The 22,017-nt window shown below is 42.3% G+C and overlaps 1 protein-coding gene across 2 annotated transcripts in view; it reads right to left on the reverse strand.

The window, feature by feature from the left end:
- Positions 1-22,017, reverse strand: part of LOC136867067 (organic cation transporter protein) — a 160,992-nt gene that overhangs the window by 80,119 nt on the left and 58,856 nt on the right. For both annotated transcript variants that reach the window (XM_067144174.2, XM_067144181.2), the window contains 2 exons: positions 17,847-18,076; positions 3,624-3,789 (listed from right to left, as the gene is read on the reverse strand). In XM_067144174.2, the coding sequence (XP_067000275.2) occupies positions 3,624-3,789; positions 17,847-18,076 (396 nt within the window). The remainder of the gene's footprint in view (positions 1-3,623; positions 3,790-17,846; positions 18,077-22,017) is intronic.

Raw genomic sequence — 22,017 nt, forward strand, 5'->3', positions numbered from 1 at the left:
CCCCTAGAGCATATTGTAATGGTTATAGAGTCCGCCATGCCAAGTCGCTACGTGCCGAGCTCGTCACCTATCGCCCCACCCCCTTAGGGTCGAGCGCGCCAATCACAAGCAACATTTAAGTGCTGGGCGGGCCCTTCTCTCTTCTGTCCGTAGTTGCGCCGCATGGGACGACGGAAATTACTCGACGATTAATCTGGAGTCTTCCATCTCGCGAGGTTCCTGGATACATCTAGCATGCGGACTGTTCCAGAGGGTCGGCGCAGCTATATAAGAGAGGAGTGATTAACCTGTAGTGAGTGAGAGCAAGAGACGGAGTTAGTGAGTAAGAGTGAGTGAGAGCGAGATTGAGTTCGCTGGAACGCAGTCAGTGATGGCCTGGGAGAGTGCAGCCTGATGGAGCATCTGCCTGTTGCAGCCGAGGGCTCGTTCCTGTTTCCCCGATGTCGTGTGTGTGTGTTCCTTGAGACTGGCTGCTGGAGGAGAACCTGGAGTGTTCTGGAGCGGCGAAGAAGGGAACACTGGGTGGCGACGTGTGCGCACTGCGAACAGGGTTCGACGGATTGAGAGAACAGTGGATACTATCCCGACCTGTGAGACTGATGTGTAGGCTGTGGACCGTGACAGCGCTAGCGAGTGTGACTGAGTGGCTGAGTGAGTGTAGTGTACATAATTGATGACTCTATGTGTGTGTGTCATTGTAGATGGAACATGGGCAACTAAGAGAGAGAGCGCGAACCGTGTGAGTGTACTTGCGTAAGTTGTAATCTCGGCTATCGTCTGTGTGTGAGTGTAAATCTGTAATTGTAGTGCTAAGTTAATAAATCTTAGAAATAGGACACTACCAGGTTCTGTACTCATTTATTCATTTATTTACCCCGCCAACACGTTACAATATCTTGGAGGAGCATGATGGTCGAGTGACAGTCACTGATTTTCCACCAAAGTGGCTGCAGTTCAAATACCACCCAATGCATGTGGGACTTCTTAACGAAACGTCACGTCCCTGTGGTTTAGATTCGACATAAAATGGGATGTCTAGAGGCTGTAATAATGATATCAACAGTCACATAAAACTTCTCTCTTGCTCACTACCTTTTTTTAAAAATTCTGTTTTACGCTTGAATGTTATTTCATTTTGAACTTTTGATTAATTCATCCAATTCAATGTAATTTATACATGCCTGTGTGTTGGATTTGGTGCTGGATTCAATTCATAAGAGTTGTGTTCTTGATTATCAATGTTATATTCCAATTTTCTGAATTTTGAAGCAAAAGAGAGCAAAAGAGTGTGCGAGTGTTGAAATATCATTGAGTGACATGCCTGTATGTGATATTTTATGTTCTCTAGTTTGTGTTGGAGGCTGTCCATTAGAGTGTGACTGTAATCATTAATAACTGTTGGGTACTTAATGGAGTGAAATTCTTCATTGCAATCCTCTGCAGAGTGTGATGTGTTTGTTGGGTCTATTGAGTCTGTGTAACAGATACCTGAATGATGAATACTCATGTCATTTTGAAGTGAAGTGGTTTGAAGTGTTGTGAATCAGAATATCAGACATCTTCAGTTTATGTTTCTGGTATGGTAGTTGCCTTTTGTGACAGAGACATTTAGGAAGCTGGAATCATATTCTGCTGTGTATTGTTATTGTAGGACTTTTTGTATTCTGTTGAAGTTAGTGATTATGTGCATGGGAGCACTGAAGAATATGATCAAGGGTTTCAACGTAATATTTCTTAGCACATGGGAGAAACACTGTTAGTCAAGTTACTTCAAAACATAGTTTTATGTTTTGATGTTGATGATGATGATTGTTCTTTCAAGGGGCCTAACAGCCAGGTCACTGGCCCTGTTTTAAGTTTTAAATTACAAATTAATGAGAGGAAATGTAAGGTGACATTCCATATGAAATTGGACAGCAAAATGTATTTTTTTTCTTCTTAAAAAGTTTTTTAGTGAAAGAAAGCAAATAAAAAGCAAAGCAAGGTCACCTCCGTACAGGCCATGAAGGCCTTTGGATGAGTGGAAGGTAAAGACTTCCACCATTGTTAACCTCGGCACGTGATGGGGTAGAGTGGTTAGCTTTATGCCCGGCCGCCTTTACCTCCAGGAATTAACCTGGTACTCATTTTTGGTGTAGGCTGAGTGAACCTCAGGGCCATATGCACCTCCGGAAGTGGAAATGTTGTTTCTTAAACTTTACGGGTCCTGACGGGGATTCGAACCCATGTCCTTCCAGGCGAACCGAGCACGTCTTTACTGCCTCGGCCAGGCAGCCCCTAGTGAAAGAAAGCAGTTGGAGATATTCATATGTGTTCAATACCCATGTCATCATAGTAAGTGTTGAGGGCCTCCACCATTCTGTGTTAAAATCAAGGTTGTAGCAACGCACTAAAATTAGTATAGCTCGCAACTCTGTAGTGCTAGACTGTTGCAAGTGATATCGTTAGACTTGTTTCATAGTACTCTCTCGTACTAGCTACTATTGGTCATTATAACTTCCATAACTTCATGACCAGGTCAGTTGAAAATTAGCAAATTATAATTAGTTTGTAAAATATCTAAATATATTCAGTCTAAATAATCAGAAACTACTGAAAATGCTTTCAGGAGGATAGAGGGAAATCGTTATATTAAGTGTTGAGTGTAGTATATTTTTCCAAATATTATGAACAGTTTTCCCTTCAAAGCAAGAGATGAACTGTATACACAAAAATTTGGGGGGTCTTTAGTGAATTTATTCATTCATTTTTTAAATCTTGCACCTTAAATTTATGCAACCCTACATGAACTGTGCCTGACAGAAGATTGCAATCTCTCTGTACTGCAGTTGAACATGCTGCCTGCTTGTTGAATACCTATATGCTTCTAGTGGGAGGTCAATGTCACCATAATTAATCCACTGTCTTCCTTAATTTTTGTGGGTGAAACTCAATTGGTTTTAGAATTGACTATACTGCCAATAAAGTGGAATAGTATTCACCAAAATTATATCAAGGTTGACTTGCATGAGATGATATCCCAGTGAAAGAGGAGGATATGTATTGCGAAGATTTTATATTAAAGTAATAAGTTTTATTTCATTTGCAATGCTTTTATTTGGAATTTTTTTTTTTGTTTTTGCTACGGTATTTGTTTTATGTCGCACCGACACAGATAGGTCTTATGGCGACGATGGTATAGGAAAGGCCTAGGAATGGGAAGGAAGTGGCCGTGGCCTTAATTAAGGTACAGCCCCAGCATTTGCCTGGTGTGAAAATGGGAAACCATGGAAAACCATCTTCAGGGCTGCCGACAGTGGGGTTTGAACCCACTATCTTCTAGATGCAAGTTCACAGCTGCATGACCCTAACCACATGGCTAACTCGCCCGGTAAACTAACCCTTATTTAAAGGGCTAGAGGAATAAATTCATCAAATGGGGAATTCATTCATCTCTTCCCATTTCCCGTTAGTTTCACATTAGGTCCAAAATCAAGTGTAGATAGGTGCTTAAAAATGAATAATTGTCACTTACAGTGTTAGTTAACACCCTTTTAACTCTTGATGGCCTTCATAGATGCATTCATTGAAAGATGAATAGCTGATAATTCAGGGAGTGAGTAAGGGAATTTCTTGCAACTCACCTCAGATACAATGCTGGTGCCTTCGTCCTTGTAATCAAATTTTACACACTGCCAACTGACGGATGTAGGATTATCAGTTACTTCTTGTAGAGCATCATCAAATGACATTTCAGCTAGCTGGGAATAATTATAAGCTGGGGCACTGCAGCTCTTGCCTGTTTTACTCCTGCCAACAGATACAAATGCAACAGCATCTATTACAAGAGATTTGATATTTGTTCAATGTACTACTACGAGGGCAAATCAAAAAGTAAGTTACACTTCCAAGTTATGGCCATTTATGTAACCACCTACACACATAGGCAACACGACTATGACAACATACAACGTTAAGTTCACTTTTTCATGTAGTCCCCACAAGACTGTAAACATTTCTCGGAACAGTCAACCAACTTTTCAATTCCGAATGCGTAGAAATTATCTCCAGCACTATTTAACCACCTGGAGACAGCTGCTTTCACCTCCTCATCGTTTTGGAATCTTCGTCCACCAAGATCCTTTTTCAGCTTATCGAACACATGATAATCGCATGGTGCTAAGTTTGGACTGTATGGAGGATATTGCCATACCTCCCACTTGAATTGCTGCAGCAGTTTAGATGTTGGGCAGGCCATGCGAGGTGTTGCATTATTGTGCAACAAAATCATACCAGCACTCAACTTTTCCCACCGCTTTTCTTTAATTGCCTTACGCAACCGGTTCAACATTTGACAATACAAAGCTGAGTTGATTGTAATGCCTTTTGGCATAAATTCCATATGCACCTCACCCTCCATGTAAAAGAACACTGTCGCAATTACTTTTCCTGATGAAGGATAGACCTTGGCCTTCTTTCTTGGTGGTGATGTGGTGTGCACCCATTCCATCAATGTTGTCTTTGTTTCTGGGGTGAAGTGGCGGAACCACATTTTTCATCCCCTGTGATGATGCGCTGCAGAAACTCGTTTTCCTCCACATAATGCGTTGCAAGAATGCCAGTGACGATTGGAAACATTATCCCTTGTGAACATCGGTGAGCAGACATGGAACCCCTCTTTGACACAGTTTATGAAATCCAAGGTGCTGCTGAACAATGGAGAACACACTGCCACACGAAATTTTCAGCATGCAGGCAATTTCCTGCAGTGTTATGCGCCAATTCTCTCTAATGATCCCATCTACACGGTCAACATTTGGAACAGTACTCGACGTTGCGGGCCTGCCTTCACGATATTTGTCCATGAGGTCCATGCGTCCGGTATCAAATTGCTTACACCACTTTACAATACCTGGGCAAGAAATTGCATGCTCACTATATACAGGAGTGATTTTACAATGAATGTCCGTGCAATTGACAAAGAAGATTGTTGTACACACCTCCAATTTGGAGTGAACATCCAGTTGACACGCCATTGAGCCTAGCCTGCTCTGCACACACAACATTACGGGATACCACACCGGCCTTCCTGTTGGAAGTGTCAGCAGTTACTGTAGCTTGCTCCATATTGGCCACAGTCACGACACACAACGTGCTCTCGCAGCAAGTTAGTGTAACTTATTTTTGATTCACCCTTGTAAAAGCAATAGAACTTCATGATTTTAAAATTAATTATCCTTATTACTGAAATTTGATGTCTGTTAAGTAGGTTTTCTGTTGTTTGAGTCATCAGTCCATTGACCGGTTTGATGCAGCTTTCCATGCCACCCTATTCTGTGGAACCTTTTCATTTCTATGTAACTACTACATCCTACATCTGCTCTAATCTGCTTGTCATATTCTTGCCTTGGTCTGCCCCTATCATTCTTACCACCTACACTTCTCTCAAAAACCAACCATCCAAGTCCTGGGTGTCTTAAGATGTGTCCTATCACTCTATCCTTTCTTCTGGTCAAATTTTGCCAAATCACTCTCCTCTCACCAATTCAGTTCTGTGTCTCTTCATTTGTGATTTGATCTAACGATCACGCCTTCAGCATTCTTCTATAACACCACATTTGAAAAGCTTCTACTCTCTTTCTTTCTGAGCTAGTTATCGTTCTTGTTTCACTTCCATAGTACCACGCTCAGTATAAAGTGGTATTATCTTTAATAAAGTATTGTTATATATTGTTGATTTTATTTTATTAGAAATATGATTGCACCTGTGTTTGTTTATTGCAGTGGATAGAGGACAGCAAGGCAAACAGTGAGCATGTCAGTGGACCAACAGTCTCACATTACTGAAATGACAAGATGAATTTTAAAGAACAATTTTTGAGTGCTAAAAATGCAACAATAACGCAAATTCAGAATGACATGAATGTTGATCATTCAGGGTCTAGCGACATTAGAGAAAAAGAAACCACTGTATCACCAAAGACCATAGGCATCAAATTCAGGGATATTTGCATTCTGAGCACATCCAGTATTATTTATGTGCTGTGTATCTTCAAATTTCCAACCTCTTGCCACAGTTGCCCAAAATCTATGAGGCTATTTCTTGCAATATCAGTGTCTACCTCTACTACTGAGTGTTTATTCTCCTCTCCACACAGAATTAATTGCTACAGCAGGTCTATCATGGGCCAACAGTTAGTGAATGATGTACCTAAATCAGGGTAACTTTGGGATGAGGGATGCAACTTTGGTACAGTGCATAATTTTCAGCATTTTCATTTCCTGCCAATGCTATTCATTTTGAATTGGCACACAATCACTGCCATCAGAACCGCTAGTATGTGCTGACATCTCACAGCACTGTTTAGAAGCTGTTGCTCCACATTTGACTGAACACAGCCTACTTGTTTCTCATTTCATATTTTCAAGTTTCCTTGTTGCTGCAGAAACTTTCATATGCTAGAAAAAACTGTGCATATTATAATATTGAGAGGTATGTATTTTGAGAAGTATATGCTTTGATACCTATTTTATTTTATAGTAGATTTTTTAATACATGCACGTTACTTTATAACCTCAGCATTGTAAATAGTCTGCCTTGTCTCAAAGTTACCCCACACAGTGATCCTAAATGTTATTTAATGTGGTTTTTTAAAATCCAGAATCAAAGCTGACCAATCATGCAGAGAAATCCCAAATCTGCTCTTGGAATACGTCTGTACAAGAATTACACAGCAAGCGATCAAAAACAAAACTTTGTCTCTTTGCCAAGCAGCATCGAAATTTGGCATTCTGAAAAACACCTTGCACCTGAAGAGCCAGGAAAAGCACAGTAATCCTGTGGGTTGGGCTCCTGTTTTACAAATGAGGAGGAGCTGCAATTTGTAGCTCACATTGTTGCTGTGTCAGACTACGGATTTCCCGTTGATACAGTTGACCTTCGATGCATTATGTAGTCCTACCAGGACCACTGTGGGAAGAAGGAAATTCGTTTTAAAAACAACTACCCAGGAAAGAATTTATGCAATGACACAAAGCGGTGTTAACACAGAGAACCGCGAAAAACATTTCTCACTTGAGAGCAGTGACGGATGCAGAGGTCGTGGACAATTTTATTGATAATTTGAAACAGGAGGTGAATGGAATTCCTCCTAGCAATATCTGGAACTACAATGAAACTAACCTTGTCGATGATCCTGGCGCTGGGGAACCAAGTACCCCGAGAGGATCCAAAATTCATCAAAAGCGTGCACATCAATCATGATGTGTGGAAATGCAGCAGGGGATGTGGCGCCGCCTTACGTAAACTATAAGGCAGAGAAAATTTGGACAACCTGGCCCAAAAACGGTCCCTCTGGAGCTTGTTACTACCAGACCAAATCAGGTTGGTTTGATGGGCACACCTTCGAGGATTGGTTCAAATCATTACTGTTGCCTATTCTGAAATGCCAGGAAGGACCGAAGGCCATTATTGGTGATAACCTTAACTCCCACATTAACTTCGAAGTACTGTGGCTCTGCAAGAAAAACAACATAAAATTCATAGCACTTTGACCGAATGCAACACATCTCCTGCAGCCACTGGATGTGGCATTTTTTCGGCCATTGAAAGTTGCTTGGCAGAAAGTGCTGAAAGAGTGGAAGGATGCGGCCGCTGGAAGTTGGTGTACATCTGTACCCAAGGAACAATTTCCCACAGTGCTGAAAAAACTCTGGGGTAGCCTGCACACACAGGTTCAGAGAACTTGATCACTGGATTCTGCAAGTCGGGAATTTATCCTACTGACAGACAGCCGGTCCTGAAAAGGTTGCCTTTGCAGAGCTCGGATTCAGCTTTCTTCCATCATTGCGGACAGTTTCTTAGAGCAAATTATGAAGAAACGGGAAGAAGTTGCCAAAGGCAGTCGTCAAACCATGATAATTTTTTTTAAAAATGCTATTTGCTTTATGTCGCACTGACACAGATATGTCTTACGGCGATGATGGGATAGGAAAGGCCTAGGAGTGGGAAGGAAGCAGCTGTGGCCTTAATTAAGGTACAGCCCCAGCATTTTCCTGGTGTGAAAATGGAAAACCATGGAAAACCATCTTCAGGGCTGCTGACAGTGGGGTTCGAACCCACTATCTCCCAGGTGCAAGCTCACAGTTGCGCAACCCTAACTGCATGGCCAACTGGCCCGGTAATCCACGAGAAGGAAGAAGCTTAACGTTCCCCCGGGAAAGAGTATTTCAGTGAAAGAACTTGAAGCGCCATCTGAAACCCAACCTTCAGCAGTGGATGGTGTGGGAGCACGACAGCAAGTACCATGGTAGAAACGACCAAGAAGAGAGAGCAACAGCAATAGCAATGATGGTAGCACTGGTCTATCACTTACAACACTGACCATTCAGTCAATGAGTAGAACAAATATATCAGAAATTGTTGGAGAAAAATTTACAGTCCTAACAAATTCTTTCTACTATTTGTTCTGACTGGCACTTACAAGACACTGATGACAGCATGACCTTAAATGAGGAATTCAGCTACTGTGACGATGAACCCACTCCTTCGACTTCATATCCACAACCTGAAAGTAGCCTCCAGAGTTTGAATGACCGTGGGACATTATGTTCTGGTAAATTATGAGGGTTAACTCATCTGGGACAGATCACTGAGATGAAAAACAGTGACAAAATATTTAACAATACGAATCAATCTACCCAAACAACTTGACCGCCGAAGCATTTACAGTGTAAATAAGCTTGAGACCTATAACGAACTGTTCAGTTTTTAAAGCAATTAATTTTAGTTAGAACATTCATCTAATTAATATCAATTTTTAACTATGTCATTTACGTCAGATGTTTTTATGGAAATTGTAGGTCCATTGATTACAGAAAGAAACTGTACTAACTGAAATTTACTTTTATTTTTACTGTCTCAGATGTTCATAAATAAATGGCTGAAGAGTAAAATTGGGACAAATTGATTTCTCCTACTCCTTCTGAGTGAAAAATTGTACTATCCCGATGTTTCCCTACATAATGGGGTAAGATTAGGACACCGATAGAAGGCGATTATAATGAAATCATTGCGGAGCTTGTTATGTAGGTGAGACAAAACGTCTGATCTCCACCCGCCTAAAAGAACATATCCGTCACACCAAGAACCAAAACACAGATATTTCAGCAGTAGCCAAGCATTCCTACGAAACTAGGCATGGAATATCATTTGACAAGACCAAGATCCTAGCAGCTATCCCTTGGAATCTGGAAAGGAAAATCCGCGAGGCTATCGAAATCAAGAAATATCCGAACAGCATAAATTTAGAAGAAGGATATAAAATCAGTAATTCTTGGATGCCTATCATTCATAGTTTAAGACATACAGACCACAACATAAACACACGGGCCGCAACCCCATTATATAACAGCGCGGGCAAGTCCCCACTACCTGGCTGTGACGCATACTTTCCAGAATTCTCACGAGACAGCCAGGGCTTACATCAGCCAGAAAGACTAGGATATAAAAGGCCAAGATCAAGGCCACTCTAGTAGTGTAATTTCTGCCTGGGAGACTGATTACCTCGGATCGAGTAGGGGTATTTCAGTCGCCTTGACAAAGAATACTGCAATGTATTCGAAACGTCGGCAAACTGTATGTGATGTGCGTACAAGTACAACACGGTTCAACCCGGAAATTAAATTAAATAATTCTTCACACCGTGGAAGCTTCACTTTTAAGATGCAATTCTTTATTATATAAGAATCATTATACAGTTTCTACAACCTACAATGTCTTTTAAAGTATAATAATAATGTCCGCCCTTGCTGTGTAGTGGTTAGCGTGATTAGCTGCCACACCCGGAGGTCCGCGTTCGATTCCCGGCTCTGGCACGAAATTTGAAAAGTGGTACGAGGGCTGGAATGGGGTCCACTCAGCCTCAGGAGGTCAACTAAGTAGAGCTGGGTTCGATTCCCACCTCAGCCATCCTGCAAGTGGTTTTCCATGGTTTCCCACTTCTCCTTCAAGCAAATGCCGGGATGGTACCTAACTTAAGGCCACGGCAGCTTCCTTCCCTCTTCATAGCCTGTCCAATCCAATCTTCCCATTCCTCCACAAGGCCCCTGTTCAGCATAGCAGGTGAGGCCGCCTGGGCAAGGTACTGGTCATTCTCCCCAGTTGTATCCCCTGACCCAAAGTCTGAAGCTCCAGGACACTGCCCTTGAGGCGGTAGAGTTTGGATCCCTCGCTGAGTCCGAGGGAGAAAACGACTCTGGAGGGTAAACAGATTAAGAAGAAGAAGTATAATAATAATAAAGCGATCTCATATATAGGCTGTGAAGGCCTGTGAAAGGTAGGTTACATGATCTGTAACTTCAGTAGGTCTTCTATAAGTAGGATAGAGCAGTTAGCTTCATGAGCCCTAGGACGTAGAAGTGACTGTATGTATGTTCAGTCTTCAGCCCTAAGGCTGGTTGGATCCTCATCAGCTCCACCATCAGCTGTCATAGATGGTCTAGGCATCACTGAAGAGACGTACTAGGGAAATGAGGGGTGATGTAGTTTCCCGTTGCTTTCCTCACCAAGCCAGAAGTTGCTACTACATATGTCTGCCAAGCCCACTGAAATACATGCACCAACCGACCCTATGACCAACATTTTCACACCATTCATAGCAGGGACTGGCTGCAGAAGGAATGGCATTACTAGCATCACTCATATCTCAGTCACTTTCATATTGTCAAAGCCAAGTATAAGACAGAGACTTATCAATGAAAGTAACAAAATTACTCTAGCCTATACCAGAAGAGATAGTGCACTGTAAACACTAGGTCCTACCAGCATGACTAACCTTAAAATGTTGACTTCGCATAGTAATGGAGGAATGAATGTTTGTGTTTAAGAAAAAGTTCGTACATGAAACGGTTTAGGAAAAATGAATATTATGATTTTAAGACAGTGGGGTTCTAACCCACTATCTTCCGAATGCGAGCTCACAGCTGCACTCTCTTAACCGCAAGGCCAACTCGCCCAGTGAAGTTATTCTCCGTCGAACTTTGTCTTCCTGTAAACATCTGACAGTGCTACTAAATTGGGCACACGGAACGCCATTCTTCACGAATTTCTGGCTGTTCCATGCTTCGCACTTCAGCTATTAGGTTGGTTTATTCAGTAACAGAAAACTGTTCTGCAGTGTGGATGAACTGCTTACAAGTCTGGAAGATTGATGTTGTCCTGAATCAAACCATGCGGTTTATCACTGGAACAGTTAAAATCCACCCTTCTTTTCTGTTTTTTTAATATTCAGTAACACTGAACTGCGTAGACTAAGGAAAATAAAACAACTTTGTCTGAATTATAGTCCCACCGATGAAAACATCTCAAGAGAACACTTTTCAAGCAACTTCATTGCTGCAAATAATGGCGCGAAGATTGATGCAGCAAAGATTCTCATGATTGGCAGCCATTATTTAATGTACGCCATCCCCTTCCTGGTTTTGTTCTGTCACGGAAGACGTGGGTTGCTATCAACAGGGCTCGAGCCGGCAATGGACGATGTGCTTCATCACTTCACAAGTGGGATTTGCGATCTTCCCTTAGCTGCGATTGTGGTAAGGTGGAGCAGACAGTGTGAAAGAAAGGCATTCTCCGGATCTGCTACTGCAAAAGTACCTCGATAATGTTGTGAAATGGACAGCAGGTAATGGTATGATGATAAACAGGGTTAAAAGTCAGGTTGTGAATTTCACAAATGGGAAAAGTCCTCTCTTTTTTAAATTACTGCGTTAATGGGGTGAAAGTTCCTTCGGGGATCATTGTATGTATCTAGGTGTTAATATAAGGAAAGATCTTTATTGGAGTAATCACATAAATAGGATTGTAAATAAAGGGTACAGATCTCTGTGCATGATTATGAGGGTCATAATCTATGAGTTTCATTTCCATATTGATTATAATATTCACAAACATGAAGTTTTGAAGCTTCCACCTAATCAATACATATGTTTATATATTCTTGTTCTACTGTACCGGATTTCGACCTTGTAAAGGTCATCCTCACCAGGATTACTTGATTCATGAACTGAAAAAAATCCAAAGAAAAGCAGCTCTGTTTATTCTGGGTGATTTCCGACAAAAGAGTAGCATTACAAAAATGTTGCAAAGTTTGGGCTGGGAAGTCTTGGGAGAAAGAAGGCGAGCTGCTTGGCTAAGTGGTATGTTCCGAACTGTCTGCGGAGAGATGACGTGGAATGACATTAGTAGATTTATAAGTTTGAGTGCTGTCTTAAAAATTCGGAAAGCTCACAGTATGAAGATAAAGTTGGAATTGAAGAGAACAAAATGGGGCAAATATTTGTTTATAGGAAGGGGAGTTAGGGATTGGAATAACTTACCAAGGAAGATGTTCAATAAATTTCCAATTTCTTTGAAATCATGTAAGAAAAAGGCTAGGAAACAACAGAAAGGGAATCTGCCACCTGGGCGACTGCCCTAAATGCAGATCAGGATTGATTGATTGATTGATTGATTGATTGATTGATTGATTGATTGATTGATTGATTGATTGATTGATTGATTGATTGATTGATTGATTGATTGATTGATTGATTGATTGATTGATTGATTGATTGATTGATTGATTGATCTGTGAAAGAACGTATGGCAACTTTAGTGCAGGCCATACGGTGGCTGGACAATCTGGACGTTATTCTGTGAAATTCTTTTGAATTGTTGATTGTCTCATTGTTTAATTAATTGTGATTTTTGTGTCTGTCTAGGTATTATTACGGGTAGTGTACTTACATAATATGTGTGTAGTGCCATAAGATGATGATGATGATGATTATAATAATATTATCATCAATACAACTCATTGGCTGAATGGTCAGCGTTGAGCACAGGGTCCCGGGTTTGATTTCCGGCCGGATTGGGAATTTTAATCGCGTCTGATTAATTCTTCTGGCTCGGGACTGGGTGTTTCTGTTTGTCCCTACACTTTAATCTTCATATTCAGACAACACACTACACTACCAACCACCACAGAACCACGCAGTAGTGATAGGATTGGCGTCAGGAAGGGCATCCGACCGTATAACAGGACCAAAACCACATGTACGACACAGTTCGCACCCGCAACAATACAATACAATCAATACTGATCTGCGTTTAGGGCAGTCGCCCAGGTGGCAGATTCCCTATCTGTTGTTTTCCTAGCCTTTTCTTAAATGATTACAAAGAAGTTGCAAATTTATTGAACATCTCCCTTGGTAAGTTATTCCAATCCCTAACTCCCCTTCCTATAAATTAATATTTGCCCTAATTTGCCCTCTTGAATTCCAACTTTATCTTCATATTGTGATCTTTCCTACTTTTAAAGACGCCACTCAAACGTATTCGTCTACTAATGGACTGATTGGTTGATTGATTGATTGATTGATCTGTGGAAGAATGTTATGACAACTTTAGTGCAGGCCATACAGTGGCTGGACAATCTGGACGTTATTCTTTTGAATTGTTGAGTGTCTCATTGTCTCATTATGAGAAGTGCGGTAGAAGAAGAAAAAGAAGGAGAATAGTATCATCAAACCACATGACTGAGTATTTAATTTAGGCTTGTAGTACTCAGTAGTGCATATATTGAGGACTGAACATTATCATTTATTCTAGTGAGTATTGTTTGCAGCAGTGGCACTCCAAGTATCCCACAAGCACTGCAGCCTAATCACCCTGGAATGGAACTTTGCCGACCTACGTCACCCAAGTTTGGCGTGGGCAAACACTGTCGAAGTCCTGAAGCTATTCGGACGACTCCAATTAGTTTCATGTCTTCATCCTCATTAGGGAGCTCATAACTGTGTAACCCCGCCAACGTTCGCATGTACACTGACATGCCAAAAGTCGTGTAATAGCATTATTTAAAGGTAATAGTTGGTGGCGACACCGTACCGTGTCGTCTTGGAAGTGCCCAGACCTGCACCAGGTGTGATTTGAGAACTCTGGTCGTGGAAAGGCGACGTCAATTATCGCCTTTCGAATGGGGTATGATAGTGGGGACCAGATAGAAGAAACATTCCGTTATCGAAATTTGTGGACATCTAACATTCCTCGCCGGGCTGAGTGGCTCAGACGGTTGAGGCGCTGGCCTTCTAACCCCAAGTTGGCAGGTTCGATCTTGGCTCAGTCTGGTTGTATTTGAAGGTGCTCAAATACGTCAGCCTCGTGTCGGTAGATTTACTGGCACGTAAAAGAATCCCTGCGGGACTAAATTCCGGCGCCTCGACGTCCCCGAAAACCGTGAAAAAAGGTAGGTAGCTAGTGGGACGTAAAGCAAATAACATTATTATTATTTACTAACATACCGAGCTCGATAGCTAAAGTCGCTTAAGTGCGGCCAGTATCCAGTATTCGGGAGATAGTAGGTTCGAACCCCACTGTCGGCAGCCCTGAAAATGGTTTTCCGTGGTTTCCCCTTTTCACACCAGGCAAATGCTGGGGCTGTACCTTAATTAAGGCCACGGCCGCTTCCTTCCCACTCCTAGTCCTTTCCTGTCCCATCGTCGTCATAAGACCTATCTGTGTCGGTGCGACGTAAAGCAACTAGCAAAAAATTTACTAACATTCCTCGATCGACGGCGTCACGTGTGTATCGGGAATACCTCGTCGAAGGCATTACCGCCGACAGTGAGCGCTGCAGTGGCCGACCACAGATGCTTAATGATCGCGATTAGGGACGTCTGACTAGAATCGTCCGTGGTAAGAGACAAGCCACACTGGCTCAAATCGCATCCACATTCAGTACAGGAGGTACCAGACGCATATCCAGCAGGTCAGTGCAGCGTTCTTTAACGCCGGCGGGATATGGCAATAATAATGTTACTGTTTTTTTGTCCCACTAACTACATATTTACGGTTTTCGGAGATGCTGAGGTGCCGGAATTTTGTCCCATGGAAGTTCATTTACGTGCTGGTATATCTTCCGACAAAGGGCTGACGTAGTTGAGCACGTTCAAATACCACAGAACTGAGTCAGGATTGAACCTACCAACTTAAGCTCAGGAGGCCACCTCCTTAACCGTTTTTTGAGACACTCCACCCGGCCCAATGGGGTATGGGAGCAGAAGACCTACCAGAGTGCCCTTGTTAACACCACGACGCCGGGCACAGCGTCTCACCTGGGCACATGACGTTGCTTATTGGTCCCTGAAGGAGTGGCGAACACTATTCCAGTTGTTTCGAGCTGATGGTAGGGATCGTATATAGCGCAGGCCTCACGAAGTCATGGACCCCAGTTGTGAACAAGGCACCACACTGTCTGGTGGTAGCTCCATAATGGTGTGGTGTGTGTTCACGTGGCATGGGCTGGGTCCGCTGATTCGCCTGAACAGGTCGTTAACCAGTAACTGCTACCTTGAACTTCTCCGTGACCACATGCTGCCCTCCACGGACTTCACGTACCCCTACAAAGATGAGATATTCCAGCAGGATAATGCAACGCATCATCGGTCCCAAGTTGTCTAGAATTGGCTCGAGGAGCATTCTAAAGACTTTCAACGACTGCTGTAGCCACCTCGTTCGCCTGATGTGAGCCTTGTCGAGTATTTATTGGACGTGGTGGTGAGACTCATTCACACCCAGTACCCTACACCTACAAATATCAGGAAGCTTTGGTTAGCTATTCAAACGGTATGGGTCAGAATCTCTCCGCATGTGATTCTTCCACTTGTAGTTTCGATGCCGGGGTGAGTCGCTGCATTTGGCCGAGTTAGAGGAGGGCCTCCACGATACTACATTATGATACACGATTCGCCAGGACTTTTGACATGTCAGCGTATAGCTACGAAAAGATGTCAACAGTTAACCTGGAAGATGCTTGTAAATGTACAGTAATTATGAAATGTGTTATAGTAAAAGTAATAATGACGTATGACCTCCGGAGAGACCTAGTGCAGCTCTTTCAAACTGAAGCCTGTAAGTGACCTGAGCATCTTTGATTATTAATTCTAATGTTGAAGACAGCACACACACACGCAGTCCTCGAACCACCAATTAAGGTTAAAATCCGCGACCTGGCCGGGAATCGAAACCGGGACCCTGTGGACCAAAGACCAGCACGCTAACCATTTAGTCATGGAACCAGACATGTAATTTGATTAACTGATGTTATTGACTGAACATCTCACTAACTACTTTCATGATTTCGGAGGTGCTAAAGTGCCTGAATTTCGTCCCTTGTGATTTCTTTTACGTGGCGGAAATCTACCGATACGAGGCTGTCAATTTAAACACCTTCAAATACCACCAGGCTGAGATAGGATCGAACTTGACAGCTTGGGGTCAGAAGACCAGCTGAGTCACTCTGCCCGTCAAAAATGATTATTGTATCAGAATGGCGTGACGGGGAAGGGGAAGGAATCGGTCGTCTATTACAGGAATCACTAAACTAGGTAGGCCTATCGGGCCAACAGCGGCCGTATAATATAAGGAAATGAATACAGTATTTACACGCCAGGGATATGAAAATGAGACGTAGTGTTGTGGTCGGATGACGCTGGGAAACAGCGTGTCGGAAATGAAAAGTAGCCTATGTCTATTGTCTGTTAGACAGAATGCAACTGATTCTGAAGAACTTAGTCTAATTTAGGAGTGAAGATTAAACAGTATAAAATATTATCTTAGAAGACTTCTCGAACTCGTCTTAATCCATCTAAATCTTCAGTTTGAGAATTGTAGAGAAAATATTTATGATCTTATCTTTAATCACTAATTCTCGTTTAAAGTACAAGACTATATTATCATTGTTAGCTCTGATGCTCTAACGAGGTGATACCATCATGTTGTTTAGATTTTAATGCTAAGAAACACGATGCTGAGTCATAAGCATTCCGGTGCAATGCAAGGAAAACCTCATATCCATGGAAAACAAGTTTTAAGAATGCATTTTTGTATATGAGCGAGTTGGCAACGTGGTAAGCGCCGCTTAACTGTAAGCTTGCATTGGGGATATGATAGGTTCGAACCCCAGCGTTGGCAACCTCGCGGATGGTTTTCGGTAGTTTTTATACCAGGCAAATGCTGAGACTGTACCTTAATTCATGCTTTGACCGGTTCCTTCCAAGTCCTAGCCGTTTATCAATGGCGAAAACCTGAGTTAGTGCGGCGTTTATGGCATATAATACGTCTTTGTGGCAGAAAATGAAGTAGATCGGAATAGATGTAACAACAATATATACCACAGCCTCCGTGGCTCAGGCGGCAGCGCGTCGGCTTCTCACCGCTGGATATGAAAATGAAAACCTACAACGTGTTTTCCAGTCAGTGACCGGGTCAAGGATGGAATGAATGAAGCCCCCATCTTGCGGCGAGGATAGGAATTGTGCCGGCTGCCGAAGCCTGTTGCACTCCTCTGGGGCAATGATTAATGACTGACAGATGAAATTAATGGAGAGTGATGCTGGAATGAAAAATGACAGGGAAAACCGGAGTACCCGGAGAAAAACCTGTCCTGCCTCTGCTTTGTCCAGAACAAATCTCACATGGAGTGACCGGGATTTCAACCACGGAACTCAGCGGTAAGAGGCCGACGCGCTACCACCTGAGCCACGGAGGCTTCACCGCTGGATACCGTGGTTCAAATCCCGGTCACTCCATGTAAGATTTGTGCTGGACAAAGCGGAGGTGGGACAGGTTATTTCTCCGGGTACTCCGGTTTTCCCTGTCATGTTTCATTCTGAGAAGCAAACTTCGGTCATGGTCATACTCGACAAACATGAACCGAGCATAGAGCGTATTTTGCATGACACTACTAGCTATAGGAACTGGGAGTCCTTACAATGTTACATTAGACATACCACCAACAAGGTGAACAATTTATTCAACCACTTACCCTGTAATGATGATCCTTATTTGCTCATCTGTCCAGTTGGTAGCTTTTAACTCCGGTACGTAACACCAGTGCTCCAGTTCTGCACCAATGAATACGTACGATGTCAGGGCCCAGATGTTGAATATCCCCGGGATACTGGCCATAAAGAACACCGCCCACATCCAGCGAGAGAGACATCCGATCTCATCCAAAGCTTTCTCCAATCCATCGTCGACTGGAGGTGTGACGTCCTTGAACAGGGGATAATCGTTTATAGTATTTTTGACATTTCGAAAGAAGTACTTTGTGTAACATTCCTGATAGTCAGACACCCTAGTTTATGTTACAATCTAAGGAGCAGTTTTGAGAAACACTTCCAGTCCTGGGAAAAAAATCGTCCTTGACAAACCTCGAAGCGGCTGGCCAGCGATTACAGTGACAGAAGCCAACAAGAGTCGAATCAACACGCTCATTAAAGAAGACATTGAGATCACAACACGTGAACTCGGTTACATGTTGGATACTGGAAAACCACTTATAATCATTATCGTTAAGGAGCTTAGTTACAGAAAGATTTGTTCCCTGTGGGTCCCGAAAATGTTGACTGACGAGCATAGAGAGATCTAGAAAGATATCTCGTGCGAACTTTTGCAACAGTACACAAACGAGGGGGAATTACAAGAGATGAAACTAGTGTACACAATTAAGACCCAGAGACGAAGAGACCGTCCATGGAATGTTGTACCATACTACTTCACCACATAACAAGAAATTCATGTCAAGAGTGTTCAGGGATAAAGATGGAATATAATATTGTTAGGGGATTTTATGGAGATAGGTAGCATGATTAACTCAGAGTGATATGTACTGTAGATGCACTGAAAGAGCTGAATACACGCATTCACAGAGTAGGCTTACAATGGAACTATCGATACGGTCATATCGAAAACGACAATGCAATTTCGCTGAGAGGATGAGGAGACCATAAAATAACAATGTACAAAAATTTATTTTCTTTTTCGAACTGGAAAGTTTCGAAATTTTGATTCAAAATCCGTGTAACAACGCAGCTACTGGACAACCCTTGCATCTTGCTGGCGCGGCGCGCAGTAGAGTGGAGTTGCAGTTGTGCCGGAGACAGAGAACGAACTGGCAGGATACCGTGGGCCAAGGTCACTTCATTGTTAGGGAACGAATGTGAAACATAAATTAGGTGCGTTAATCGCTTGATAAAAACACAAATATTTTTGGCACCACGCTCAAGGAGCATACATTTTAAGGCCACGTTCTTCTTTACAGATTTTCTTACTTGTTTGAAGACAGTATTTCGCAGGCACTTCGAACTCGGGAGGTCTGTCCGTTGTGCAATTGGTTGCGAAGCGCAAATATTGAATCACCTCCTTGAACCGTGGGGAAGAACATTGAAAATGAATGAAGGTACGCATTTGCAATGTGCCGTTCCTCTGGTAAACATCAAACTGAAAGTCTTCTCAAGCCGCCTTAAACGGCGATGCAAAGGCGGAAAAATGAACTTACCCAAGGGCTATATTTTCCCTGAAGTGCCGGGAGGAATCTGGAGAATTTCTATATTGTTGCCTGGAGGAATGTTTTCAAAAAGCTTCCGTGAATGGGAAGAAGGCTTCAAATCTATACTTGAATTCCTTGTTTCTTATTTTTCCTGATTTTGTGGCTGTTATTACAATTATATTTTCAGCATGAAATACTGTACGTCTTTGGAAACTCTCGGACAGAAAGTTTTAGTTGCCTCTTGTAGCATAATGAATCATTTCGGGAAAAGAGAACCGGCCGTAATAGCTGTAGGCATAATTGTGTGCGAATGGGTGAGCGTACTAATTGATTGAACAACTGTTTCTGTATGTTCCCACCAACAAACAGTATCACTTCCACTTTCATATCGCGCACGAAACCTCTTTGATCTGTATTGTATATTGAAGATGAATTGTAGTCTACAAATCGCTTTGTAGCTGCTCCCAGAATTTCTTCGTGACTTTTTTCTTTTTCTCTTCTTCTTGCAGATACTTACGGGAAACAAATTTCGTGATTTTTCTACTTTTGATTTTGTACATTTTTGAACCGATTCAACCACCCAGTAGATGCGCTGAAATTACTTTGTTCCATCGACATCTGTCTTGAAAGTTCCAAGGCCCATAGTCGCGGTTCTTCATCCCAAATATTCCGCTTCAACTTCCTTGCTGCGGCAAAGCGAGAAAATACTCGTAACTCTTATAGCCTACATCAGTTTCCTGTGTTAAATAGGACTTATTGACGTAGATTCTAATTGGTTTTCCACCTGTACATTGTAGTGATATCACCATAAGACAATTTTTTGCGAAAGCCGCTTCTTACACCTTACCCCCTCTTATTTACCATAAATGTAGAGCTTTCCTCTTGTACGCAAGATCTACGGCATGTTTCACTTTCTTCTATGAAATGAAAGAATAGCTTAAACTGGTAGATTTGTCAAGTGACTGCGGTGTCGTTTCACTGAATTGACGGGAATCGGACTCTGGGCTCAAACTCGAATCTGTAAGATCTCTCGTGGCAATGGCGTGCTGCCTTGTCTTTCAGATAATGCAAAGGAGGTGTCACTGCTTCCACTATCACTTTCGCTACCAATGTTTCTCTGCAGACACGTCTCCGAGACAATGCTGGCACCCATGGCATGATTTTCAATTAGTTTGATCACATGTCGACCCACCTTCCTTTCTTCCGAAGTTATTTCACTGGAAAAGAGAAACTTTTTTCACGGAAATAACTTAATGGATACTCTAGAATATTAGCCGGATTCATGACTACTCTCTCGAAGAAATCTGTGTTAACTGCCTCGCACCGAAAGCTCACGGTAACGAGGTCGCTTCACTTGGTCACTAGGGCTACCCACGTCTAGTTATAGCCTATGCTAACACGATACTTTCGTATCGATTTCGGGACCTAACATCTCGAAATGGTAACTAACTGTTTGCACATTGCTTTCTTATGGTCCCTTCATCCTCTGTGAAAGTTCATTGTCGGTTTCTATATGACGGAATCGATAATTCCCTTATTAACTAAGGAGACATGGATGACATCCTGCTTCCCCACGACTGAGCAAGATCTCGTGTCATTCTCCAACAAGAAAATATTAAGACTAGTATGAAGTGTTGTTCCTTATTCTGCACACAGCCCGGATCTGGTACTTTCAGATTATCATAGTTTTATTCACGGCCATCCCATGGGTGAGGCTAGTGGAGTGGTCACCCAAGGCCCCGCACCACAGAGGGAAATTGACGTTTACTATTTCTAATTCATTCTTGGGATTCAAAATACAAAGAAACTAGCAGTTCCCCGCTGGCTCCGCCCGCAATGTACAAAGTATGGTGTTGTTCGTTACTATCCTCACGGATGTATTTGCAAAGTTTCGAGTTAATGAAATAAAGCACATGATCTGCTGTGGTAATAGAATGTAATATTATGTCAACAAAACACTTGAAAATACACCACACAAAGAAATTGAATTAAACGTTCCTTGGAACAACACTACGAGCCGAACTGTTAAAAAGTCCTTCAAAGATCTTCAAAGATGTCATGGAGACATATGTACTCATAACTTTTCTCAGAATCTACCAATTTAAGTAGTTATTACCTGAAAAGAGAGCGCTTGATCCACTGAGTGCTTTTAGACCAAACTGAACTGCGTACCTCAATTAGAACGAAGGATATGATTGCTTCAATGAGAAAAAATGTTGATGAACCATGATTTTGCAAGGCATTTTTGCGACTGTATAATATTAACGTTCCGAAGTTCACTCATAACGTCGGCATTGGCTGCATTAAACATCACTGCGAAAAGGGCTACTGTACAGTCTGGTTTAGGGTAGCGTGTGTGTTCGTACAGTACGTACATTGTGGAACACTGTGTTATACAAGTGAATAGTACAGTGTTTATAGAACGTTGTGTAGGTTTATAATATTTAATTCATAGATTCCATCAATATAATTATATATGTGTTTCTCCTCATCCTGCACACAGCCCAGATCTGGTACTTTCAGATATATATATATATCACTATCTGCTTATTGTGGGTTCGAACTCCACAGCGTCGGCAGCGCTGAAGATGGTTTTCCGTGGTTTCCTATCTTTACACTAGGCAAATGCTGTGACTGTACATTAATTAAGGCCACGATCGCTCCC

Source organism: Anabrus simplex, chromosome 1 (assembly GCF_040414725.1).
Source record: "Anabrus simplex isolate iqAnaSimp1 chromosome 1, ASM4041472v1, whole genome shotgun sequence".
In the NCBI taxonomy this organism is placed as follows: Eukaryota; Metazoa; Arthropoda; class Insecta; order Orthoptera; family Tettigoniidae; genus Anabrus; species Anabrus simplex.